At 34.3% G+C, this 22972-nt stretch overlaps 1 protein-coding gene across 1 annotated transcript in view; it reads left to right on the top strand.

Moving 5' to 3' along the window:
• Positions 1-22364, top strand: part of LOC107724571 (anaphase-promoting complex subunit 1-like) — a gene marked incomplete at its 5' end in the record, with an annotated part of 73024 nt that extends 50660 nt beyond the window's left edge. The window contains 17 exons of the mRNA XM_016533554.1: positions 1530-1612; positions 2156-2234; positions 4024-4098; positions 4995-5065; positions 5245-5335; positions 5422-5475; positions 5561-5754; positions 8129-8215; positions 8828-8945; positions 10504-10581; positions 10664-10731; positions 12299-12437; positions 13884-13970; positions 15539-15634; positions 17640-17844; positions 19140-19274; positions 21831-22364. Of these exons, the coding sequence (XP_016389040.1) occupies positions 1530-1612; positions 2156-2234; positions 4024-4098; positions 4995-5065; positions 5245-5335; positions 5422-5475; positions 5561-5754; positions 8129-8215; positions 8828-8945; positions 10504-10581; positions 10664-10731; positions 12299-12437; positions 13884-13970; positions 15539-15634; positions 17640-17844; positions 19140-19274; positions 21831-21943 (1773 nt within the window). The remainder of the gene's footprint in view (positions 1-1529; positions 1613-2155; positions 2235-4023; positions 4099-4994; positions 5066-5244; positions 5336-5421; positions 5476-5560; positions 5755-8128; positions 8216-8827; positions 8946-10503; positions 10582-10663; positions 10732-12298; positions 12438-13883; positions 13971-15538; positions 15635-17639; positions 17845-19139; positions 19275-21830) is intronic.
• Positions 22365-22972: the final 608 nt, after the last annotated feature.

Here is a 22972-nt window from a genome sequence, read left to right as displayed (position 1 = left end):
CAAAATTATACATTTTTCTTTTATGCCAAAAATCTTTAGGATATTAAGTAAAGATCATGTTCCATGAAGATATTTTGTAAATTTCTGACCGTAAATATATCAAAACTTAGTTTTTGATTAGTAATATGCATTGCTAAGAACTTCATTTGGACAATTTTAAAGGCGATTTTCTCAGTATTTAGATTTTTTTTTTTTTGCACCCTCAGATTCCAGATTTTCAAATAGTTGTATCTCGGCCAAATATTGTCCTTTCCTAACAAACCATACATAAATGGAACACTTATTTATTCAGCTTTCATATGATGTATAAATCTCCATTTAAAAAATGGACCCTTATGACTGGTTTTGTGGTCTAGGGTCACATATTTAATATTTTTAGTGTGAATTGCCCATAAACACATTATCATGCGCACAATTATGGGCTATTTCCAAAAAATCTGATTATATGAATAATATTTGAAATGCCATCTGCAGTAATTTACATCTATTTCTATTTTGCAGAAACGGTGTTTATTATGAAAAGCATGCAGACTCTTTCAGCAAAAGCATGCATTGTGTGCATCTGTGAGAGATGGGAACCAGAATTATTCCCATGCTGACCCAGCTGTTTGCTCTCTGCTTCTCTGCAGCACGGCAGTAACCTGATCGGGATGACTGACCTGAACGTGCCTGAGCAGCTCTATCAGTATATGGTGGGAGGTCATCGGCGCATGCATGCTGGCATCAACAGAGAGAAACACAAGTCTCCCAGCTATCAGATCAAGGTGGAGTCATTACATAACCATCAAAGAGCATGTATTCATCTAGAGATTTTTTGTGCTGAGAATAATGCCACACCACTCATGTGGTCGTGTTTGACAGTTTAAATTATTGTGTGAGAAAGCAAGGGTTGTTCAGAACCACAATACTGATATGCTGTCTGCTGCATACTATTTATCTCGTGCAGTGAACAGTATATAACAATGAATAAAAGTATGGTGAATTGTCAAATGTCCCAGTTCTCTCTCTCTCTCTCGTTGTCACATGAAAAGATATAATAAAATATTTACAAAAATGTGAGGGGTGTACTCACTTCTGTGAGATACTGTATATAGATATACACACACACACACACACACACATGCATTTGAATTTAATTTAAATTGAGTTAACGAACAAATGCAGAATAGTAATTTGAATTTGAGAAGTAAAATTAAAATCGAATGAGAGTTGAATAAATTTATACAGCATAACTGATCTAAGTGCAGTTTTAGATGGTATGCATAATGTTTGAAATGCCATCTACAGAAATGTGTATTTATTTTAATTTTAATAAATTAGTATGGTAGTATACTGAACTTACCCTTACACTGCATTATCTAACCCATGCACTGAAAGTTCTCTCCTCCACATCACGAGTAGACACGCCCCTTATTGCTGATTGGCTACAAGTTTGTTTTGCGATTCGGCCCAAATCAGTTTTCTAAAGTGTTTTTGAAAAATCACATACCCTGCCTTTAAAATTTTTTTAATGTAACTATTTTTATTAGGAGGGTGACACTATCAATGTGGACGTGACCTGTCCTGGTGCAACACTTGCCCTCGCCATGATTTACCTGAAAACAAATAATAGGTGAGTTTTGTTTCTTCATTCACCTACTTGCCAAGACAATATCACTCATTTTTTAAAATGTTTTTAATCTTTCAGTATATTTAAATAGTATTTTATTTCAGCTTTGTCAGTTGCTGAAAATAATTTTTAATAGTTTTATTTATGATGATTTTACGGCTTTACTGCCCCTTCTGCTCACTTTTGTCTTTAATTGTTGAGCAAACCGTTTGCCTCAAATGTGCAACTTTGGTTGATGTAGAAATTGACAGGCTTCTCAAACAAACAGAGAAATATTTTGAAAGAGTGTTACGCTCTCCGGAAAGTCAACTTACAAATTAGATATAGTTGTCTGTGTGCAATAATCCAGGATAAGAGAGAATTTCCCAATAATCACACTCTTGACCTTTAAAGTAAAATCCATTATTCATTGTGAATCATGAAAGTCTCTTTCTGTGTAAAAAAGGCCGACATCTTCCTCATCTTCAGCTCTTATGTTCAGTGCAAAGCCTTTTTCGGTTCTGTCTGCTCTCTCACATTCACACCTGTCTCTCTGGTCCCCTCCAGGTCTATAGCTGATTGGTTGAAAGCCCCGGACACCATGTTCCTGCTGGACTTCATCAAGCCTGAGTTTTTGCTGCTGAGGGTGAGAGAGCGATACAGGGCTGACAGCCATCAGAAGTTCATTCGGGCCTCTGGGCTCGCAGGGATTTACACATTAACGCCTCACATTGGCTTCAGTCACACTTTTTTTTACCAAGTGTTCTCATGTTTTACGATGGCTTTTCAGGCAACATATGGGGTCATTTTAGCCTGTTGTGCTGGTTAACCAACAGGAAGGTCACTTCCTTCTCAGATTCTTCTCTGGCCTTCTCTGACTGTGGAACCTTTCCAAATCCTAGAGTGCTGCCTTCGTAGACTGCGTGTTAAGACTATTCGGAAAAGTGGTATTTTATGCTGCCTTTAAAGATATATTTGTGTCCAAATTCAATAGAAGTACTGCATATCCACCTTATTTTGCAATGTGGAAATAAGCTATTTTCTCTGAATTTGTGAGAATTTCATTAGCTGCTATTGGTAAATAACTAGCAGAATAACAAAGTGCAGTAAACAGTAAAACTATTTGCGCTACAAACCAGTGTGTTTAGGATTATGATAATGAATTAAAATAATATCATCACACCAGTTTGAAATATCAAGCAGCATAACAGACTGTTTGTACAGGTAACAAGTCCAAGATGGTTGTTTACAAATGTAATTTATTCAGTAATAAAAAGTATCAATATGAATACTTCATTCTAATTACAAATAAATTATTTTAGCCAGTATTCTGTATGTAAAAAAAAAATCCTGCCATGAGCTTAACAACACGCTTTTACCACACTCGTAAATGTTTTTTGTTTTATTTTTGCATTGAAAAGTAGATAATGATTTTTTAAAATGTAAATTTTAATATAATATAGTTGAACAAACTCACTTAAAGAGTTATTTAGTATAATTTTGTCAGAAAAAGTTTTAGAATTTTTATCATATGTTAATGTAAAAAAATCTTGTGTAATATAACTTGTGTTTGTTTGTTTACTGGTTTTAATTGTATTTGTTATACTTGTATTTTTAAAATTGTTTTTGCCATGAAAGTAGCCCAAGATGCTGACATGGCATTAAATAAAAATATACTACTACTATTATACAGTTTATTTTTGGCCCTTCATAGTAAAAAAGTAGAGGTTGACCGGTATGGATTTTTGGATGGCCAATGATATAAATACAGTATTGATATGAGATAGTAAATAAAGATGTATAACAATTTCTGCAATAAAAATCTGTATTTATTTTACATAATATTTACTCAATCAATAAATTAGTTGAAAATGAATCTACTTAAAAAAATAATTTGAACTTGATAAATAAATCTTTACAATAAACGGATTTATGCTTTAGGTCAAAAAAGTCCAAATAAAAGTCCCACTTATCTGTGAAACAGAAGAAACCTTGACTAAAAAATGGCAAATAATGCAATGCCAAATATTGGTTGACCTCTGCACTAGACGGATGCATTTGACCATTGCACTTCCATCTGGTCTTTCGCAGCATCTAGTGCACAAGTGCAGCGTTTTTAGAACACTGTCAAGCTAAAAATAAGTTTAACTTAAAAACATGGTTTTTTTTTTTCTTAATTCCACTTTTCTGCATCTCAAGTTTCTAAACAAAAATGCATTTGATGTGAACGGCTCCTTAGAAGCCAACTGCCAAGTAGGCAAGCCAGCTCACTAGGTTTTGGAACAGAGCCTGTCACACAGGACTTAACCAATAAACATGAATGCTTACAAAAGAAAGGGGGTGTACAAATATTTCCTATTTTACAATTCAGCGTAAAATGTTTATTCATAGCAAGCTCTTTGTGTTTGGTAGCTTTGTCTTTGTTCTCTCTACAGACGCTGGCCAGATGTCTTATCATGTGGGACGAGATCATTCCCAATGCTGATTGGGTGACCAGTAATGTGCCTCAGGTACGTTAGAGATCTAACACACTGCAGGGACTCATCCAATATTGCGTCCTGTTTCCAACTAGTTTCTCGAAGCACATTTTTGCCTCAGGTCATGTTTTCGCTTCCTGTTCCCCTGTAAGTTCATAGGTTGGTCAAATATTTAGCAACGCTTGTGTTGCAAAACGCAGAGCTGTGTGGTCACTTCAGCCGTAGAGGTGGTGCGCAGGTCATTGAGCAAGAGAGGAGGGAGAGGAAGGTCATTGAGAAGTGCGTCTTTTAATTGTGAAGTCATTTCACCATGCTGCATTAGAAAATTACACAGAAATGGTTAAAACCCACAAGTTTCTGTTAATTTAGTTGCTTTTATTTTCTCATTTTTGCATGCAAAAAGAAAAGATCATTCACAATTCAGAATTCAAATATCGCTGACATTACCACTGATGATAATGTTTGGAATGTTTGAATACTGAAAATTCTATTAATGTAGGTCAATGAAAAATTTATTTCTTCTTTGGACATTTACGAAAACCATAAATAGATACAACTTTTAATAAAGAGGGATACAAAAACTCTTCCATTTTACTGACTTCTAGCCAAAGATTATAGATTTACCAAGACTCTTATTATTATGATTGGAAGTAACTGCTGTGTGCAGTATGGCTATTTAATTGTGAGTTTCTCAAGAGGTTTTTGAGTAGTTAGACTTAGTATGTATGCTCAAAATAGCTGTCCGAAAGCGTTGCAAATATGGCCTCCAAGTGAACAGACTTTCCTTGAAAGGGACTTTGTTTCTAGCATTGAGCTTACACTTAATTTGGCTCATTGCTAGTGAACAGAGATGATGTGACATGTCATGTAGACACAGTGTCAGACTCCCTTAATATGATTAACGCTAAAAATAAGCTTTGCGTTTTCAGATCATCCAAGAAAACATCGGAAACCAGGAGCAGACACCCATCTCTGAGGATCTCAACATGGAGACCTTAGTGTGAGTAGCAGCTGACTCTCTATGATGTTTTGATCGTGTGATTTCTAGGAGATCCTCATACCCACGGATTGTTTCTCGCCCTTATGGAGGTGTTTTCTATTATGACTTTCCAATGAGTTTTTGTTCCTTTGATGACTGGATGAGTGAAATAAGGCAGACATTTGTCACTGTTTCCACAGTCAAGCTCATGACTATATAATTGCTGGAGGCTGCCTGGCCGTGGGATTCCGGTTTGCTGGGTCTGCAAATTCAGATGCTTTTGACTGCTTAGTAAGTGGACGTTTACTTCCCACTTACAGATTTGAGATCTTTCTGAAAGTTCTCTGAATATTCTTAATATTGTCTTTCTCCATCAGTACAAATTTGCCAGAAACTTCATGCAGTGTCTGACGACCTCCACGGTTACAGTGGTAAGCATTTGTTTGCATTGAAGGCGAACATCGTAATGTTATGTAATCACAAATATTTATTCACACAACGTCCGGTCTCCTCCAGACAGGGCAGTATAACCTGCAGACGTGTTTAAGCATGGTCCTCCTGGCGGTTTCAATGGTGATGGCTGGTTCAGGGAACTTGAAAGTGTTGCAGCTGTGCCGATTCCTCCACAAACGCACCTTTGGCGAGATGAACTATGGCTTCCACATGGCCCATCACATGGCTCTGGGCCTGCTCTTCCTGGGTGGAGGGAGGTTAGTTGAGAAATGTATAAAAGAGTCCATGTTTACCTATACTACCCAGCACCTCAGTTCACTTCATAGACATTATTATGCATTTAATTAGTAGTGTTTGCTAAGCATCAGTATTACTATTGCCCATTCTTAGTGTATTAAACAACCCTATGTCCCTAAGTATAAAATGCTACAGTGATGATATATTTTTGTAGTCCATCTGGAAGTTAGCATCACCTTGCTTCCCTCGACAAAAAGCCAGTAGGCTTTTGGATTATTGCATAAAACAAGCTCTGTGGCCAGCAAAAGTTTAGGATTATCGCATGTTTTTACATGTAAACACAAAGAGGCTGTTAAAGCTATGAGTTACCAACGACTTCTGTAGTCCCATCTACGTTGCCACATGTTTGCCTTTTTTAAGAGACATAAAAGCTTAAAAAAATCATGAGTTGGATATTACTGATGTAGAATAAAATATCTTGAGTGCAAACACAGAACTTATTTCAGGCCAAAAACCCACTGACTTTGGGACAATTAAACCATAAGTTGAAAAATACTTGCTACATTTTTTAGGTTTTAGGACTCATTGTAACTCATCCCACACATACATCAATGATTCCTCAGGACAAAGGTTTTTGGTATGTGGCCAAGCAAAGCGTGAGAACATGCCAGCTACAGTTCATGCTATTTATAATCACAGATAAAGCATTATTGTGTTTTTGTCCCCTGACTTTAAAATTGCGATAATAGCCTTTATCATAATACTTCCTCTGTTATGAAATGCCTTCTTTATCTCCTTTGACCCCACATTTCATCCTCTGCTAAATAAAGCATTAAAGGAAGTTCATCCACAAAGGAATGCCGTCATCATTCGCTCATTCTCATATCGTTCACGCTTCTGCATATTCAGAGTTACTTTCGGTCACACAATGCATGAGATTCAGCCTTGATGTCAAATTTGCAATAATGATTCTTAATGCACCAAGTTTAAATTTAGAAGAAAGAAAATCATATTGGTCTGGAATAGTGATGCACGTATATGAAAAATTGAAAATTCAGGTTGTACTTGGGCAAAACTAAAAATGAATTTTATTTAATAGCCAATTAATTTGTCAAATAAAAACTAAGCTGTACAAACATTTAAATTGCACTTTTTTTTGCAACTTTTTAATAACAGAATTATGTTTCTACTCCACTTTGTTGTTGAAATTTAAATGGTGGCTATAATATATTTTTCAAACATAATTAAGACAACCGGTTAAGTAAAAAAAATATAATGAATATGTAATAATAGTGCATGTATTTGCCAAAATGCTCCTCTTCTGTTTTTTTTTAGCTAACTATGTCTTTCTTGAGATACATGACCTATTGTTTACAAGCTGTTTTACTGACGTCTTTCCACGGTTGCAACACTGATTGAACGATTACATGAGACATGATACATTTCAGTAAGTTGTTCTGTTTCTTTCAACAAACTTTCTGATGTTCATTCATGCTTATTTTGTGCTGTAACTAGTAGTAAACTGTAAGAGATGATCGCTTGAACTGAGGTGCTACAGCAATCTGTGATTTAGTTCATGCATTAACCGTAAACAGCATCGACTAAAATATTGATCTTGAGGTTTAAGAATCCATATCAGTTTTGTTATTGTTAAATCAGCACATTCAACATTATTTGCATGAAATCGACTGACACGGAGAAACACTAATGAAATATAGCTGTTTCGGTCAATGATTTTGGCCCTCCAAAACTATTTCAGCCAAAGCCAAAAATTACTGTTTCGGCTGAATTTTTGGTTGCTGAAATTTTGATGCATCACTAGTTTTGGAACATGAAAATGAATGTTGTTTTTAAACTCGTGCATAATTTACCTTATACAAAAACGGCAGACACCACCCTGCCTGTATTGCTGCTATAGATATGAGAAGAATTGCATATAAAAACTGTACATGCATGTGTAAAGCAGCGAGCTGCAGGTGTTGTGGTGGGCCGGTACACAAGCTCTTGAGCGTTTTAAAAGAGAAATAAGGTGACCTTTAACCAGGTCAATGAAAGGCACAGTGAGAGCCTCTCGTCCTGTCAGAACCTGTTCGAGTGCACTCTTCAACTCGCCCATTATTTTTAAGTGAGGCCTTTTGAAAGAGCACAAATAGTACCGGTGAACAATGGATGACCAATTTCCCCCTCGCTACACATTTGCGTGTCACATGCGCTCTGAAATATTGCCTCCGGGGACAGCTGAATATGCAACATGTGCGTCCTTTGTTTATTTTGCACTAATTTTCAAACATCAATTCACATGCATTGTTCATTTATGTTTTGCTCACTCAAATGGTAATATGAAAAAATTCCAAAAAAACAAATTTTTATGACATACGTTTGCTTTTCCCACAGGTACACGCTTAGCACCTCCAACTCGGCCATTGCTGCCCTCCTTTGTGCACTTTATCCTCATTTTCCTGCTCACAGCACAGACAACAGGTAGACAACAGCTGCTAACACACACACACACACACACACATCACAGTGAGCAAATATGGCTGTATTGTCTTCACTTCTGAGGAAAACCACTTTAATTTTTACTGTAAATGAGACTTGTTACCCAGAATCGTGAATGTGTGTATATTAAATGCTCGTATCTACATGGTGTCAAAGTGTCCTGTTATACACTGGGCCCAAAAAGTATTCACACACTTGAGTCACACTTAAAAACATGTGAATGACGTCGCATTAGATAAGAAGATATCAAACCAAGTGCCATTTCTTTTAAAGAAAGAGCACAAACACAGTTTTCAGATGAAACATTTCACAAAACTATTTTCAGTTTGAAATGACAAAACAATACATCTAGTCATTTTTGAAGTGTTTTAAGCGTAAATGTGCAATACTTTCTGTGGAGACTGTATTTAGTCTACTAAACGAACTACTACTAAAAAAGAATAGAGATGAGAGTAAACACTTGACAGTAATTGAAACACATATTCCAGAGTTTCTAACTGCAACTGATTGTCTGTCAGGCTGGTGTATGGGATTGAGTTTAAGGCTAATCATTTTTTGTTTCTACTAAACATATGTTCTTGTTCCTCTTTGCAGGTATCACCTCCAGGCGTTGCGCCACCTGGCTGTGCTCGCAGCAGAACCGCGTCTGCTGGTGCCAGTAGATGTGGACACCCTCAAACCCTGCTACGCTCTGCTAGATGTCACCTACAAGGTATGTGCTGCACGTGCCTCACGCCTTGATGTGGTCTTTCAAAACATACACTTACTCACATTCAATGAAACCCAGTGTTATTTTAGTATGTACTATTATGGTGTTTATTAAATTTTTTGAATTAGCTTTTATTTTTATATTTTCATTTCTCATGTTAACTTTAGTTTAAGTTGCGTGCTTTTGTCATTTTTTTTTATTCTTATTTTAAACATTTCTTTTTAGCTTTTTTTAATTTAATTTTAATAATTTTAATACTTCAACTTATTTTATTTCAATTAGTTGTCAAGGTAAGATTTCTATTTTTTTTATCTTATTTAGGTTTAAGTTTTTAATCTAATGTTTACATTTTATTTTATTTCAATTAACAAATATTGTGTTAATAGGTTTAGTTTTCATTTTAGTTAACAATATCAACACTGGTTACCAACATTAAATCAAAATAGACCATTTTTACTTTTTTAATTCACATGTTCTGGAGATTTTTTTTGAAATGCAAAAAATGCAAAAAATGCAACTTGCTGTGTCTCTAAAAAAATTATTTTTTTAGCATTATTTAAATACTAATATATATATTTGGAATTAGCTTTGATTTTTGTAATTTCAATTTTCATCTTAATTAATTTTTTTAGTAATTTTGTTATGTGCTTTTTGTCATTTTATTCATTTTTAACATGTTTTTTTTAGATATTCATTTATTTTTATTTTATGTTGCCTTGACACTTAACTGAATTGAAAAGTTTAACTTTTTCACCTAATATGTATTTTTCATTTTATTTCATGTTTAGTTCAATTAAAAAATGTTTTAGTTTTAGCTAACAACAATAACCCTGCTCTGAAATGACTTTCCCTCTCAGATGGGGTGTGTGATAGAAAATAATGTTAACCAATAGCCAGTCATTTGTTTTAGACTATAGTTGTAGGTAATTTAGCTTTTCTTTGTTGTGAAATGCACTGATATAATGATGGTTAAAAGTTAAAGGTTGTGTCAATATTAGCAAATAAGAATATATTTAAAAAAAACAACTTGAGTCACAATTGGGATAAGTAGTGATGCTCTTAAGGATGAACTTGACCTTTCGACCTCCATGTCCGGGTCAAAAGCTTCCTCAAAAGTGCACTGCAAAATGATTTCACATCAGACTGAAACTTTTCATGATCCCTTTTCAATTCTTGACTCAAATCACATTTCTTCCCTTATTTCACTTGCTAACATGAATGCCATTTGTTGTTGAAGACTGTAATTAGCACATAGCTCCACATCCCAACATCTATCCGTCCTGTTGTGTGTGAGGCCATTAGGCCACATCAAAGAGATTCTTAGGTGATAAACACGGCGAAGGACTGCTGAAGGTTGACCGTGACGTCTGACCATGTTTCCTCTGCTGCTTTGAGGACTCATCTTTTCAATTAAATGACGGCAGCCAAAGGAAGGGAACCAGCTGTTCACAGCAATTACAAAGACGTCTTTGTTCACGCAGGCATAGTGAACGTATACATTGTGATGCAAGGCGTTAGGTTTCTAATCTGTTTGTGCATGCATGTGGTATGTGTTTAATAGGATACGCAGTGGTACGAAGAGACGACCGTGGAGTTGATGGCTCCCACTATGCTGCCTGAACTTAACCTTCTGAAACGGGTAATAAATTAAACCACTTCCAAGTACAGCTCATACAAACTCCCTAAATCTGACATTATAGTTTTTTTTTCTTTGCATCCAGATTAAGGTGAAAGGTCCAAGATATTGGGAGCTGAACATTGACATCAGTAAAGGAACCCAACATCTGCAGTAAGTCTGCATGTATATTAAGCGAGGTGGAATCAAACTAAATGACTATCTAGTATTTTAAGGCCTCATAGCCATGCTCCAGATGTGAATGCTTTTTCAATAGGTGCCCAGCAGTGTTATGCCTTAATGTTATGTAACTTCTTTTTGCAATCTAAGAGAGCACCACACGTGTTCTTCAAGATAAGACAATCCCAGAAAGCACTGCGACAAGCTCAGTAAAAAAAATTTTGTTTATTTTGTTCAGTACTGAAGTATCAGTGTGCACAGAATTTTTGCATACTATATACACACATAACCGTTACCAATTCTGGGGTCAGTAAGACTTAAATTAAGAATGCATAGAAATGTTATTAGAATTTAAAACTTTTATTTAGCAAGGATATAGAATTACACAAGAGTAACACAAAACTTACCTTTATTTATTAAAAGGAGAATAATTGCCTTTGGGATTTTTATTTTTTTTAAATTTTTAAGTCAGTCTTGCTTGACTGTAAAATCTATTTTATTACAGTGCCCTGCTTTAAATTATACTAGGAAAGTTTTTTTTTTTTTTTTTTTTTTTTACTCAGAAAGGACATTAATAAATTAATTTTTTAGAAAAACGTCTGGGTAACTGTTAGAATTGATCAAATATCAGTTTGAAAGATTGTATGTACTTTATTGTTATTTATTTATTTATTTTACAATTTCTTTTATTTTGTTTGTAAATAATTATTGTTTAATTATTATATACAATTCCTTGAAGCGTTGTTATCAAGACTATTTTAAATTTTATTACTCTTTGAGTTTTCCATTAATATAGCCTTTGATGCTGATATGGTACAATGATAAATAAATGATAAATAAACATGTAGTGATAAATAATAATTCAGCAAGGAGGCATTAAATTGACCAAAAGTGACAATAAAGACATTTATAATGTTATAAACCTTTTCTATTTTAAATAAATGCTTTTCTTTTAAGCTATTTATTCATCAAAGAATCCTGAAAAAAATGCTAAAACTGTTAAGCTTGTTTAATATTAAAAATAATAAGCAGCACAGCACCATTTTGAGAAAACAGAAATGTTTCTTGAGCAGCAAATCAGCATATTAGAATGATTTCTGAAGGCTCATGTGACACTGAAGACTGGAGTAATGATGCTGAAAATGCAGATTTTCTTCCCAGAAATAAATTTTATTTTAAAACTTATTCAAATAGAAAACATTTATTTTAAATTGTAAAAATATTTTATAATTTGTTTCGTTTTTACTGTATTTCTGATCAAATATATGCAGCCTCAGTGAGCGATAGAGTTTTGTTTTGTTTGAAAATATGAAACAAATGTACCAAACCCAAACTTTTGAACAATAGTGTAGTTTTATGCTTAATGCTGACCTATTAAAATAATCAATGTGAGTGCTGTTTATGAAGCACACAGAGTTGCTGCCCATAGAGTGTTCCAAATCACTCACTTAATAGGTTCCATGTTTTGTTTGTATGCTTCTTTAGAAGGCAGCTCACTAGGTTTTGGAACGGAGCTCAAGTTAATTGTGATCAAGAATTTTAAGTACATTCTGCTTTCTAGATCCATCCTATCCAAAGACGGCGTTCTGTATGTGAAGTTGCGCGCCGGACAGCTGCCCTACAAGGATGACCCTCAAGGCTGGAAGAGCTTACTGGCCCCCAACCTCAACAACAGAAGTGCTGAAGTGCGCACTTTTAAGGTCGGTCTGTGTGCACAATAAATATTACCAACAGTTTAGAACGAGCCATTTTAGGTAGGCGTGGTTGACTCTTAACTTTTATAAAGAATATCTCTTTGGATTTGAGACTTTAGTCTTTGCAACTTTACAGATCTTCTTTATGCACCAAAAGCTTGTAAGACTCCAAAGAGAAAGAAAAATTTAAATCGCATCATATGACCCCTTTAATAGTAGTAGTATCATTATTACATAGTCTATTATTTTGTTACAGTACAATAATATAGTGCAATAGTGCAATAGTGTTATAACTGTAATATATTTCTTTATTAGTTTAAGTTTTGCAATTTAATTAAAAAGCATGTATAAAATGATCATTATAATATAATTATTACAGTACTGTAGTAGTATCATTATTAAATACTCCATTTTTTTTTTGTTTTACAGTAAAATGGTAGTATTGCTGTAGTAATATTTCTTTGATTTAATTTTAAATTTACACTTTCTCATTTTTAGGAAAAGAAAAACATTGTAAGAATAATCTTTATTTTTATTATTATTAATATATAGCCATATTGAATAGTATACACATGCTGAATTCCACTATAAATACTCATTTTAAAACTGATTTTTTAAAAACGTATTTTCTTTCTCCTAGGAGGGTCACATCTTTGTTTATTACCCCTGATAATAGTTTGCATCCCTGAGTAATGTGACGGGATACGTTGAAATATGAAAATAAAATGAATTAATATGAGACCAGTAAAGTCATTTGTCATGTCACAACCATGTAAAATTGGTAAACTAGTAATGATACGTGCAGTGATAGAGAGAATAAACAAATGATTTTGATAACTTGCGTCTTTAATAAAACACTTTTTGTACAGAAGGATTAACTTGTAATAAATCGAAAGCATGTCAGAAATGCTTAAACCCGTGAACATTTCTTTAAGACCTTTAGTATGTTGCCAAATACAACATGCGGTAATGCAAATCGCCTCCTTTTGCGTATAAACAAACGGGAAATGTGTTTATAGTAAATACTCTTATAATGGAAGCTCAGCAGGAGAGCGGGCGTACCACAAATAAAAACTCTCAGTTTCAAAAGTGTAACCTTAACACATCAAAGCATGTTTATTGTCATTTCTTTCCTACATGATAGAAGAGCAAATGAAATAAAGTGACGCCTCGAGCCTCGGTGCAAAACGTTTAACCAGAAAATGTGTTTTGGCCGACATCTGTCAATATTTACTGTGTCATATGTCTGTTTGTATATAATTCAAGCATTAATCCACTCATGCAAATACAGAGGATAAAGGTGTAAAGATATTTCCGGATGTTTGCTGAGGTCTTGTGTTCCTAATTGGATTAAAGCAGCATAATGTGGTCTTTTGAAACTGCTGCAAAGAATGTTTTTCATGTCAATGAGCTATTTTTCCCTTCCATCCCACTTGTTCGTCTCCTACGCAGCCCGAGGCCATCTCAACCTTCACCTCTGACGTGGCTCTGGTCTCCTTCGCCGAGTACTTCTGCAGGGCCTCGGAAAACATGAAGCATGTGAGACCAAAAACATGTTGTTTTAAGGCAAAGCGCTTGGTTTGGGTAATAGGAAAAAAGCATTCATGTCCCTACTGAGGCAAAGTTTTGTCCATGTGCATTCGTAAGGAAAGTGACGTGGATACTAAATAGTTGTCAGAGACAAAATTTTGCTCTACTGAGATTACTTGATCTTTTAAAAACTGTTTGGGTGAGGTGAAAGCCCTCAGTCTACACACTGTAGGGTGCAATTGTTTAGTGATTAATGTTTTCTTCTTAAACATCTAAGACAGAGGAAAAAAGAAAAGCCTTTGGTTTTTATGTTTATGGATCGTTAGAGGATTATGCTGGGTCATTTTCATCTTAAAGGAATGATCTGGGGTCTAAGTTATTTTTTATTTCCAAAATTTGTTTTGTGTTCTTGAAAAAAAGTATTTAGGCCTCCCTCAGTTTGCAAAAGTAAAAAGTAAGCAGGTGTACAGTAATAAGGGATGCAAACATGTCGCTTTTTGGGGAAAATGTCTTTTTTGTATCCAAAGTAAGTCCTAGTTTCAGTGCGGCATTGCATTCTTTTGTAATGAGAATCGTTTATAGATCTGTTGTAAACAGGTTTTTAGGGCTCCCTCTGGTCCTCCATCAAAATAAAAGCTTGATGGTGTTATTTTTGAAAGCAAAGAAATTAAGACATCCATGAATATTAGTTAGCTCTGTAAAGTTATAGTAAAATTATGAAATAATAATTATTCAAAGAGCTAGTAGTAGTAGTTATAGTGTCTTAATTAGTTATAATTATTAAATACTCTTATATTTTACAGTACAATAGTATTATAACAGTAGTAATACTTCTTTATTGGTTTAAGTTTTGCAATTTAATAAAAGAAAAACATAAAATAGTATAAAATAATGTTAATTATAATAATATAATTATTATTAGTGGTAGTGTCATTATTAAATACTCGATTATTTAATTTTACAGTACAGTAGTATTATTACTGTAGTAATATTTCTTTATTGGTTTCATTTTTTTTTTTTTACAATTTAAAAAAATAATATATAATATAATTATTATTATTAAAGGGGATGTTGCTAAAAAGAACATTATTTTGTGTATTTGGTGTAATGAAATTACACCAAATAATGTTAATGCGGTTTACAGCAGGAGAGCGGGCGTACCACAGATAAAAACTTTCAGTTTCAAAAGTGTAACCTTAACACATCAAAGCATGTTTATTGTCATTTCTTTCCTACATGATAGAAGAGCAAATGAAATAAAGTGACGCCTCGAGCCTCGGTGCAAAACGTTTAACCAGAAAATGTGTCATGGTAGCTATAAATACAAAACGAATACAGTAAACATAGGAGTCAGTATGACCCACTTTCCTGCTACGCTTCCCATTACCATAAACATTTATTTCATGAGTGATGATCAACATTATTTTTTGTAGTGTGTCTTGATGGCACAGATGCGGTTCTTAGAAATTAAGTTATAACTCGTAAATAAATAACTAATAACTCGTAAGTATATAGTAAATAACTCAAAAGTTGGTGTTGCTGTAGTTTTCACACGTTTTTCTGTCTTGTTTCTACAGAAGCAGGAGACCGTGGCATTACTGTCAGCAATTCTGTATGAATGTGTGACACAGGAATACCCAGAAATGCTGCCAACACACATCTCTATTGACCAGGTCAGTTACAGTAAATCACGAATGCATGCAAAGATTGGGTAAATTAGTGAGTAAAATTATTGCATTTTTACTTAGGTGGAATTTTTCGGTATCTACAATTTTCATTGTGTAACAGCTTTTTATATTTTATATCATAAAATGTAGCTTAAATTTTACTGTAAATTTTAAAATGTAACTTATTCCTGTGATGCAAAGCTGAATTTTCAGCATCATTACTCCAGTCTTCAGTGTCACATGATTCTTCAGAAATCATTCTAATATGCTGATAATTAGGGATGAACCGATACCGATACTGGTATTGGTATCGGGCCCGATACTGAGCTCCTGTACTCATACTTCTTAAAATTCCCCGATACCAAAAATCGGCAAGTACCAAAAATAAAAGTATCGGTATCGGGCGAGTACTGGAAAAAGTGGTATCGGTGCATCCCTACTGATAATGTGCTGCTCAAGAAACATTTCTGATTATTGTCAGTGTTGAAAACAGTTGTGCTGCTCAACATTTTTGTGGAAACCATAATACATATTTTATTTAGCAATATAAATGTATTTTAATTTGTTTTTATTTAATTTAAATACAAAATAGTTATTTAAATGTATTATTTATTATAAAAATATTTTTATTTATTTTTTTATTTTATTTTATAATTGCCCAGATATTTCTTTGTGAGATTCATCAGATTCCAGCCCAAAATCAAAACTTAATAATAAAATAAAAAAGTTAATAATAATAATAATATTTATTTTTATAATTTTAATAATATATATGGCGTCATAACAACAAAATCAGGCCAGGATTTTTTGATGAACAGAAAGTTCAAATAAACAGCTTTTCTTTAAATAGAAATCTTTGTATCATATGTATTTACTGTCACTTTTGATCAATTTAATGAAACGTTAGTTAGTGTTTAATGTTGCTGTTTGAGCATAAACAATAGCTGCAAAGTTACAATGCAAATGGAGATATCGTCTTTTAAAATTTGGCAGTTTAATGCCTGCAAAAATGGCTTGTAGGGACTACAACGAGCTACTTCCCAAAATTTACATAACATTTACATAAACAACAACAAACAAAAATGGGCCAGCTAACCAATCAGAGCCCATCGCCTATTTCTGAGGCAGGGGCTTCATAAAAGCAGGAACTCATCGGAGTGTTCAAATGAGAAGGGACAGAGTGGTGTAGAATAAAGGTAAGATATGTGAAAAATATTGCGTTTTTTTTTTTTTTAAACGAAGCATTAACACAATGTAAGTTTAATCTTTTGTTTTGTACTTATTTTAGTTGTTGATCTCTAAATGACTAGCGGACAATTCTTTTCTGACTCTATTTGGATGGTCTCTTTACAGAAGCCTGGGAAATGGTGCGCTATGCATGTCCGTGTTGCTTGGATGATTCTAAGGCATCAAGAAAAAGTCAAGGTTTTTGTGTTTATCTGTGTTTATTTTTAGTTCTAATGCAAAAAGGCCAAAAATTGCAAAAATTTTAAAAATATTTCGTTTTTTTTTTTTTTTAAACGAAGCATTAACACATGTTAGACTGCACCCCATAAACACAAAGCCTAGGGGAAAAAGTCAACCACCCCTTTAAAGAAAAACTTACTAAGCCCAAACTTTTGAACAGTCCTGCATATATTTCTTTCGAGTCCATCATCTTGGATGAATCTTTTCACTGACCTTTTCACAATAATTCTGATGTTGCTGTGATGATTGCATGTATGTGCTATGGTGAAAGAAGTGCATTATATTATAAGTTAAATGCCCCATAAGGCCCTTATTTCTACTTCTGCGGCATAGTTTTATTTTATTTTTTATTACGTTTGTGTGTGTTTATATGTGTGTGTGTTTTATTAAATTTTTTTACATAGTTTTTGCACATGTCTTGGCATTCACTGTGGACAGCAAAGAAAGAATTTTATTGTACAGGGAAACCTGTTTTCCTTACTGTGCACATGACAATAAACGCTTTGAATCTTGAATCTTAACACACTTGTACGCTTCTCCGTAGGCCGTGCGGACTCTGGATCGAGGCGATCTCTGTGAGACATTCAGTCTGTGGCAGATGAAGCTGGTGCTGGAGTTGTGTGAGAGCCGAGTCCTGCAGCAGCGGCTCAGAGACACACGGCGTCAGGGCCGCGGCCTGCTGCTCAGTTCAGAGTTCCTGCCCGTCATGAAGAGCTCAGCCGACCGAGCCCTGGATTGCTGGCTCTGTGGTGAGATACATGACACAGCCATCAGCGTCTAGCATCATTAGCTCATGTGCTTAGTCAGATTTCTATTTTAGAGCTTCTGTGTCAGCTCATCCAGTCAGCGTTTGGGTCTTGCATGTGTATAGTGTTTTGGTCAACACCTTCAGCAAGTGTGAAAGGCTGTAGTCATGTCTGCTCTCTGCAGGGCTGGTATCTTAAAGGCTAACGGGGGGAAATCTTCCTAATTGTAGAACCATTCAGGTTTTATTTACATTGTTAACTTCAGCTCTCATTACTGTAATGCAAAACAGATTCTAAATCATGCAATTAAGGTTGCAAAAAGGTGGAAAATTTCCAGTAAATTTTGGAAATATTCCAGAAATTTTGGAAACTTTCCAGGATTTTTTTTGGAATATTCCAGGGATTTTTGGAAAGTTTCCGGAAATTTACCGGAAATGTTCCACCCCTTTGCAACCCTACATGTAATATAATTATTATAATGATAATTGTAGTATTTATTGTACTGGCTTTATTCTAACTTTAATTGAACGATATTACTGCATTCCAATAATGAAAACTAAAAGTTTAATGAGAAGTGAAGGGTGACATTTGCTTAATTGTCATAATGACAAAATGCACAAATCTTAATGGTAATAAAACCCATGCTTCATTTTCTTTGTACAAAATATAATTTTATAATAATAATAACAATAATAATAATAGATGTATTTATTCTTATAATTGTAAAATAATTATTTATCAATATAAATGTATTCATTAATTTTTATTTAAATAAAAAGTAATTATGTATTATTATATATTCTATTCTATTCTATTCTATTCTATTCTGAAGTATAGCCCAGACATTTCTGTGAGATTCATGAAACCTGTATAATGCATGTCTGGATCAGATTATAGCCCAAAATCAAAAGTTATTTATAACATTTAAAAAAAGTTAATAATAATAATCATGATAATAATAATAATGATAAATGTATTTATTTTTATAATTCTAAAATAATTATTTCTTAATATAATTGTATTCATTTATATGTATTATTTAAACAAAATAATTATTTAGATATATTGTTTTTTTATATAAAAATATTATTATAAAATTAATTTTTATTATTTTTTACATTTAATTTTTATTATTTTTTAAACAAATGCCTCTGACATTTTTTTTGAGATTCATTCGAAAGTGAAGACACACTAGACATTCACTTCTATTCATATGTGTACAGATGCATACATAATTTTTTCATCAAGTTTGAATCCTTAACTATTAAGCAAACAACACTGTAATTCTTAACTCACAGATAACAGTCACGTGCTGCAAGCGTACATGAGAAGACAGCCGATGAACAACGACACTGATGTCAACATGTTAGCCTGCTTCCTGGTCTACCATTCTACCCCCAGCCTCAAGAACATGGTGGCATCTGACCTGGAAGGTACGATTAAACTCGGATAGAAGCTAATTGCTGTTTTTTTGAGAGAACCAAGTCATTCTTGTTAAATGTAGAGATCTTATTTTAAAGTAAAATAAGTATGCTCATGCCATTCTAAACCGGCGTGACTGACTTAGTTCAAAACACAAAATGAAGCTCTAAAGTCACCACAAAACAATACTCCACTTCCAATTTCAGTCTGTTCCTCACACAAAGCTACCATATGGCTTCAGAAGTCTTGAAATATACTGCAAGAGTCGTATGAACTACACTTAAGGCCCTGATATACTTCAAGCGAACTGCTGTGACACAATAAAAAAAAAATCAGGCCAAAACAAAGCTCGTCTGGAGTTTGAAACAGCTTGCCAAAGCAAACTTTCCAGAAAATTTCACTACAGCTAGTAAACCCCTTCGAACTACCATTAGTCTGTGGCAATTACATGATAGGTGTTCCTTCTTTGGCATGGAAATCAGTTACAACGATGAACACACTGGAGAGCTACTTTATAGTAGAAATTGAAGTTGTTCTAATTGAAGAGCAATATTGGCACTGTAAAATCTGCTTACTTTTAAGGGTTCATTTGTTGATTTTCAACCAGCTTTGTATTGTTACAGTGTCAGTAGTTCAAGTAAATGAACAATGTGTATTACTTTTACGTGTCACCTGCAACAAAATATCCCCACTTATTTATCAGTAAAACATGACAGAAGATGCCTTTTTCCAGGTTTTTGTCAAAACTAAAGACCATACTTCAGCAGTTTTGTATTCCCCCTCGCAGATAGTTTGACCGAGCCCAGTGTATTATAAGTGTTGAAGTTTTCCTACCTTTTTTGCCCACAGTCTTTTTCTGTTCGTGTAGCACAGATAAAAAAAAATTGCACTTCTACTACATAGACAGCCAACTTTTATTAAAACGCAATCTTGCCAGAGGTGAATTACCCTTTTAAAGCGATCTGTAGTGTAAAGTGCTATATAAATACCACTTGACTTGACTGGAGTGCCAAATTTGCTAAGCTGGTGCAGTCATATCCACAATGCAATGATCAGATGCTTGTTTAACTGCTGCTTTCTCACTGCTGTCATTTTTGTTGCATGTTTATTTTGTTACATTTGTTGTTTATATTTTTATCTTTATGCACATTTTTAGGAATCTGCATCTCCATAACTGAGGCCAATGTGATACGCATCTTGATGCATAGCCAAGGATTAGGGCTGGGTATCGAGTTCGATACTTTTAGGCACCGACTGAATTACCTCGATACCATCGAGTATCGAAAAACATCTCGTCGTTCGGTACCAAATTTCGATACCGAAGGGGTTAATCTCATCAGCGTCAGTGAGCCAATAAGCCTGGTACTGTAATACACCGATCGGTCTGCACTGCACAGTCGGTCTGCGTCAAGTCGAACACATCTACTAGTTTACACCGGTTACACTCAGAGATGTGGCGCACACGTGAGGTTGTAGTGTGAATGCGTCCCAGCCCCCTTAGATGTAAGGCTACATTTACAATGGTGTGGCGCGTGTTATGTGACCATTCATGCAAACTGTAGCATCATGCTACATAAGACAATAAATTAGATTTATATTCCGCTTTTACTCAAAACTCACTTTATGTATCTGTATCGATATCGAAAATTTTTGAACGATACCCAGCCCTACCAAGGATATGATACATTAAAGATACATATGAAACGGCTACCGATGCGATACGATTCACCCCTGATACAACACAATGCGATTCAATGGGAAAAAAATATGATGCTATGCAATTCAGTATGATACAGATAGTTTGCTTTTATTTCTTTGGTTCAGACAGACAGCCATGATGATCTATTATCTGTGTGACTCTCAGGACACGCCTCGGTCTCCATAGCGTCGTGATGCGTCATATTCACCTAGCAGCAGTGGTGATGAGAGAACGCGCTTGAGAAACAGTCTAGGGAGGAGAAATCAGTCTACATATAAAATATTGGTCACACATTATTGGTCACTTTCTAAATAATAAAAGTATAGCACATCCACTAATAATTATATATAAATAAATTGGTTTTTACTGATTCAAATATGTTAGAAACGATGCATCGTGATACAAATTCCAACTTGTATCCAATGCACACTTTTAAAAAAAATCAATACATCAATCGCATCGTTAACTTTTATGCCGATGCACCGATGCGACTCTCCAATCTTACCATCCCTAATTCTTCTAAATGCTGCTCCCAGCAATCCAGCCAGTGTCCCTAAAAGTTATCTAAAAGCTCAAATGTTTCCTAAAAGTACACTCAGGTATTTCAAACTTCTTTTTAGCCCCTATGTGAAGGATAAAAAAACCTTTGTGCTTTTTTTGGAGTACAGCCCCTCCACAGAAGAAATAAAGTCATATTTTCGGCACAACATGAGCAAGAATAAATAATGAGAGAAATGTAACTTTTAGGTCAGTTATTCCTTGAAGCACTGGATATCTGATCAATAAGTTCTGAAATGTTGCACTGATCTATAGTCAGCCTTTCTTGTACTTTATCTCCTAACATAATCGTTCGGATCTCTCTGTACAGGATGTTCCTGTTTTCCAAAGCTGCTGCTCAAGAGCAGTCAGTTGGGTGTTCCTGTACGTGCTCTGCTGCGTTTGAGTCCTCTGCTCCTTCAGAAACAAGATTCTGGAGTTTAACCCACCAATTCCTGGAGGTCAACCAACCTTCTGCTTATCCAGGTACCGCAGGGTCATGGTTGCCTTGTCCTCACAGGCCACAGGAACCCGCTGCAAGATTTATTATGTGGACATTTTTATCACATGATTGTGTCTTTGAAGTGCTGGAGAAACAGGCTTGCTCACCCCTATTTTGACATGTAAATAGTTTGTAACTATATTTGTACCTATAATTCAGTCAATAAATATGACTTGAGGAAATGGTTTTCATAAAGTATGCCTGGCTTGTATTAAATACTTGTAAAAATACTTGTTCTGGTATGGTTTTGTCAGTTTTGCAGGGGATTTTTTTTTTTTTTGGCCAAGGCAAGCATTACTATTAAGGGGCTTTCACACATGCAACAATTACTCAGTTGGCGGATCCAACACTGGCAATCTTCATATCATGTCACTGCTCATTTGCATAGGATTTAGCTGTCAGCTGCTTGGAAATCAATAATTCTCATAATAAAAAAGAATGACTTACAGTCACTTCTTTGGTGCAAATCAATGTATATGCGAACGCCCCTTTACTGTTGCTCATACTTAAGATTAGGGGTTTAAGTCACTAAACATAAGTATTAAACTTTGTCACAATAACTGCACCAGGACATGAATGATTGCTCAAATTTCAAATCATGCATCTTGTTGAGGAGAGGTTTGCTGTTGCTGTTAACTAAAACTATTATTATTTTTTTTATTAGTAATTGAAATAAAGCTGAAATAAGATAAAATGTAAATATTAGATGAAAAGCAAAACGTAAAAATGAGAAATGTTGCTTTGGCAGCTAACTGAAATAAAATGTAATTTAAGTTGAATTACTAAAATTACGAAAACTGGTATTAATTAAAAGTATATAGAAAACCAGAATATAAAAACAAAAACCAATAAAAATGATGAAAGCACAAATCAAATAATTATTAAAACTTTAAAATGAAAATGAAAATAAAATATAAACATAAAAGCTAAATTCAAAATATGAATACATGTGTGTATAAATAATAAAACAT

This window comes from Sinocyclocheilus rhinocerous, unplaced genomic scaffold (assembly GCF_001515625.1).
Source record: "Sinocyclocheilus rhinocerous isolate Xijiao unplaced genomic scaffold, SAMN03320098_v1.1 scaffold304, whole genome shotgun sequence".
Taxonomy (NCBI): Eukaryota; Metazoa; Chordata; class Actinopteri; order Cypriniformes; family Cyprinidae; genus Sinocyclocheilus; species Sinocyclocheilus rhinocerous.
The sequence above is the reverse complement of the archived record's forward strand: the minus strand, read 5'-3'. Positions and strand labels throughout refer to the sequence as shown.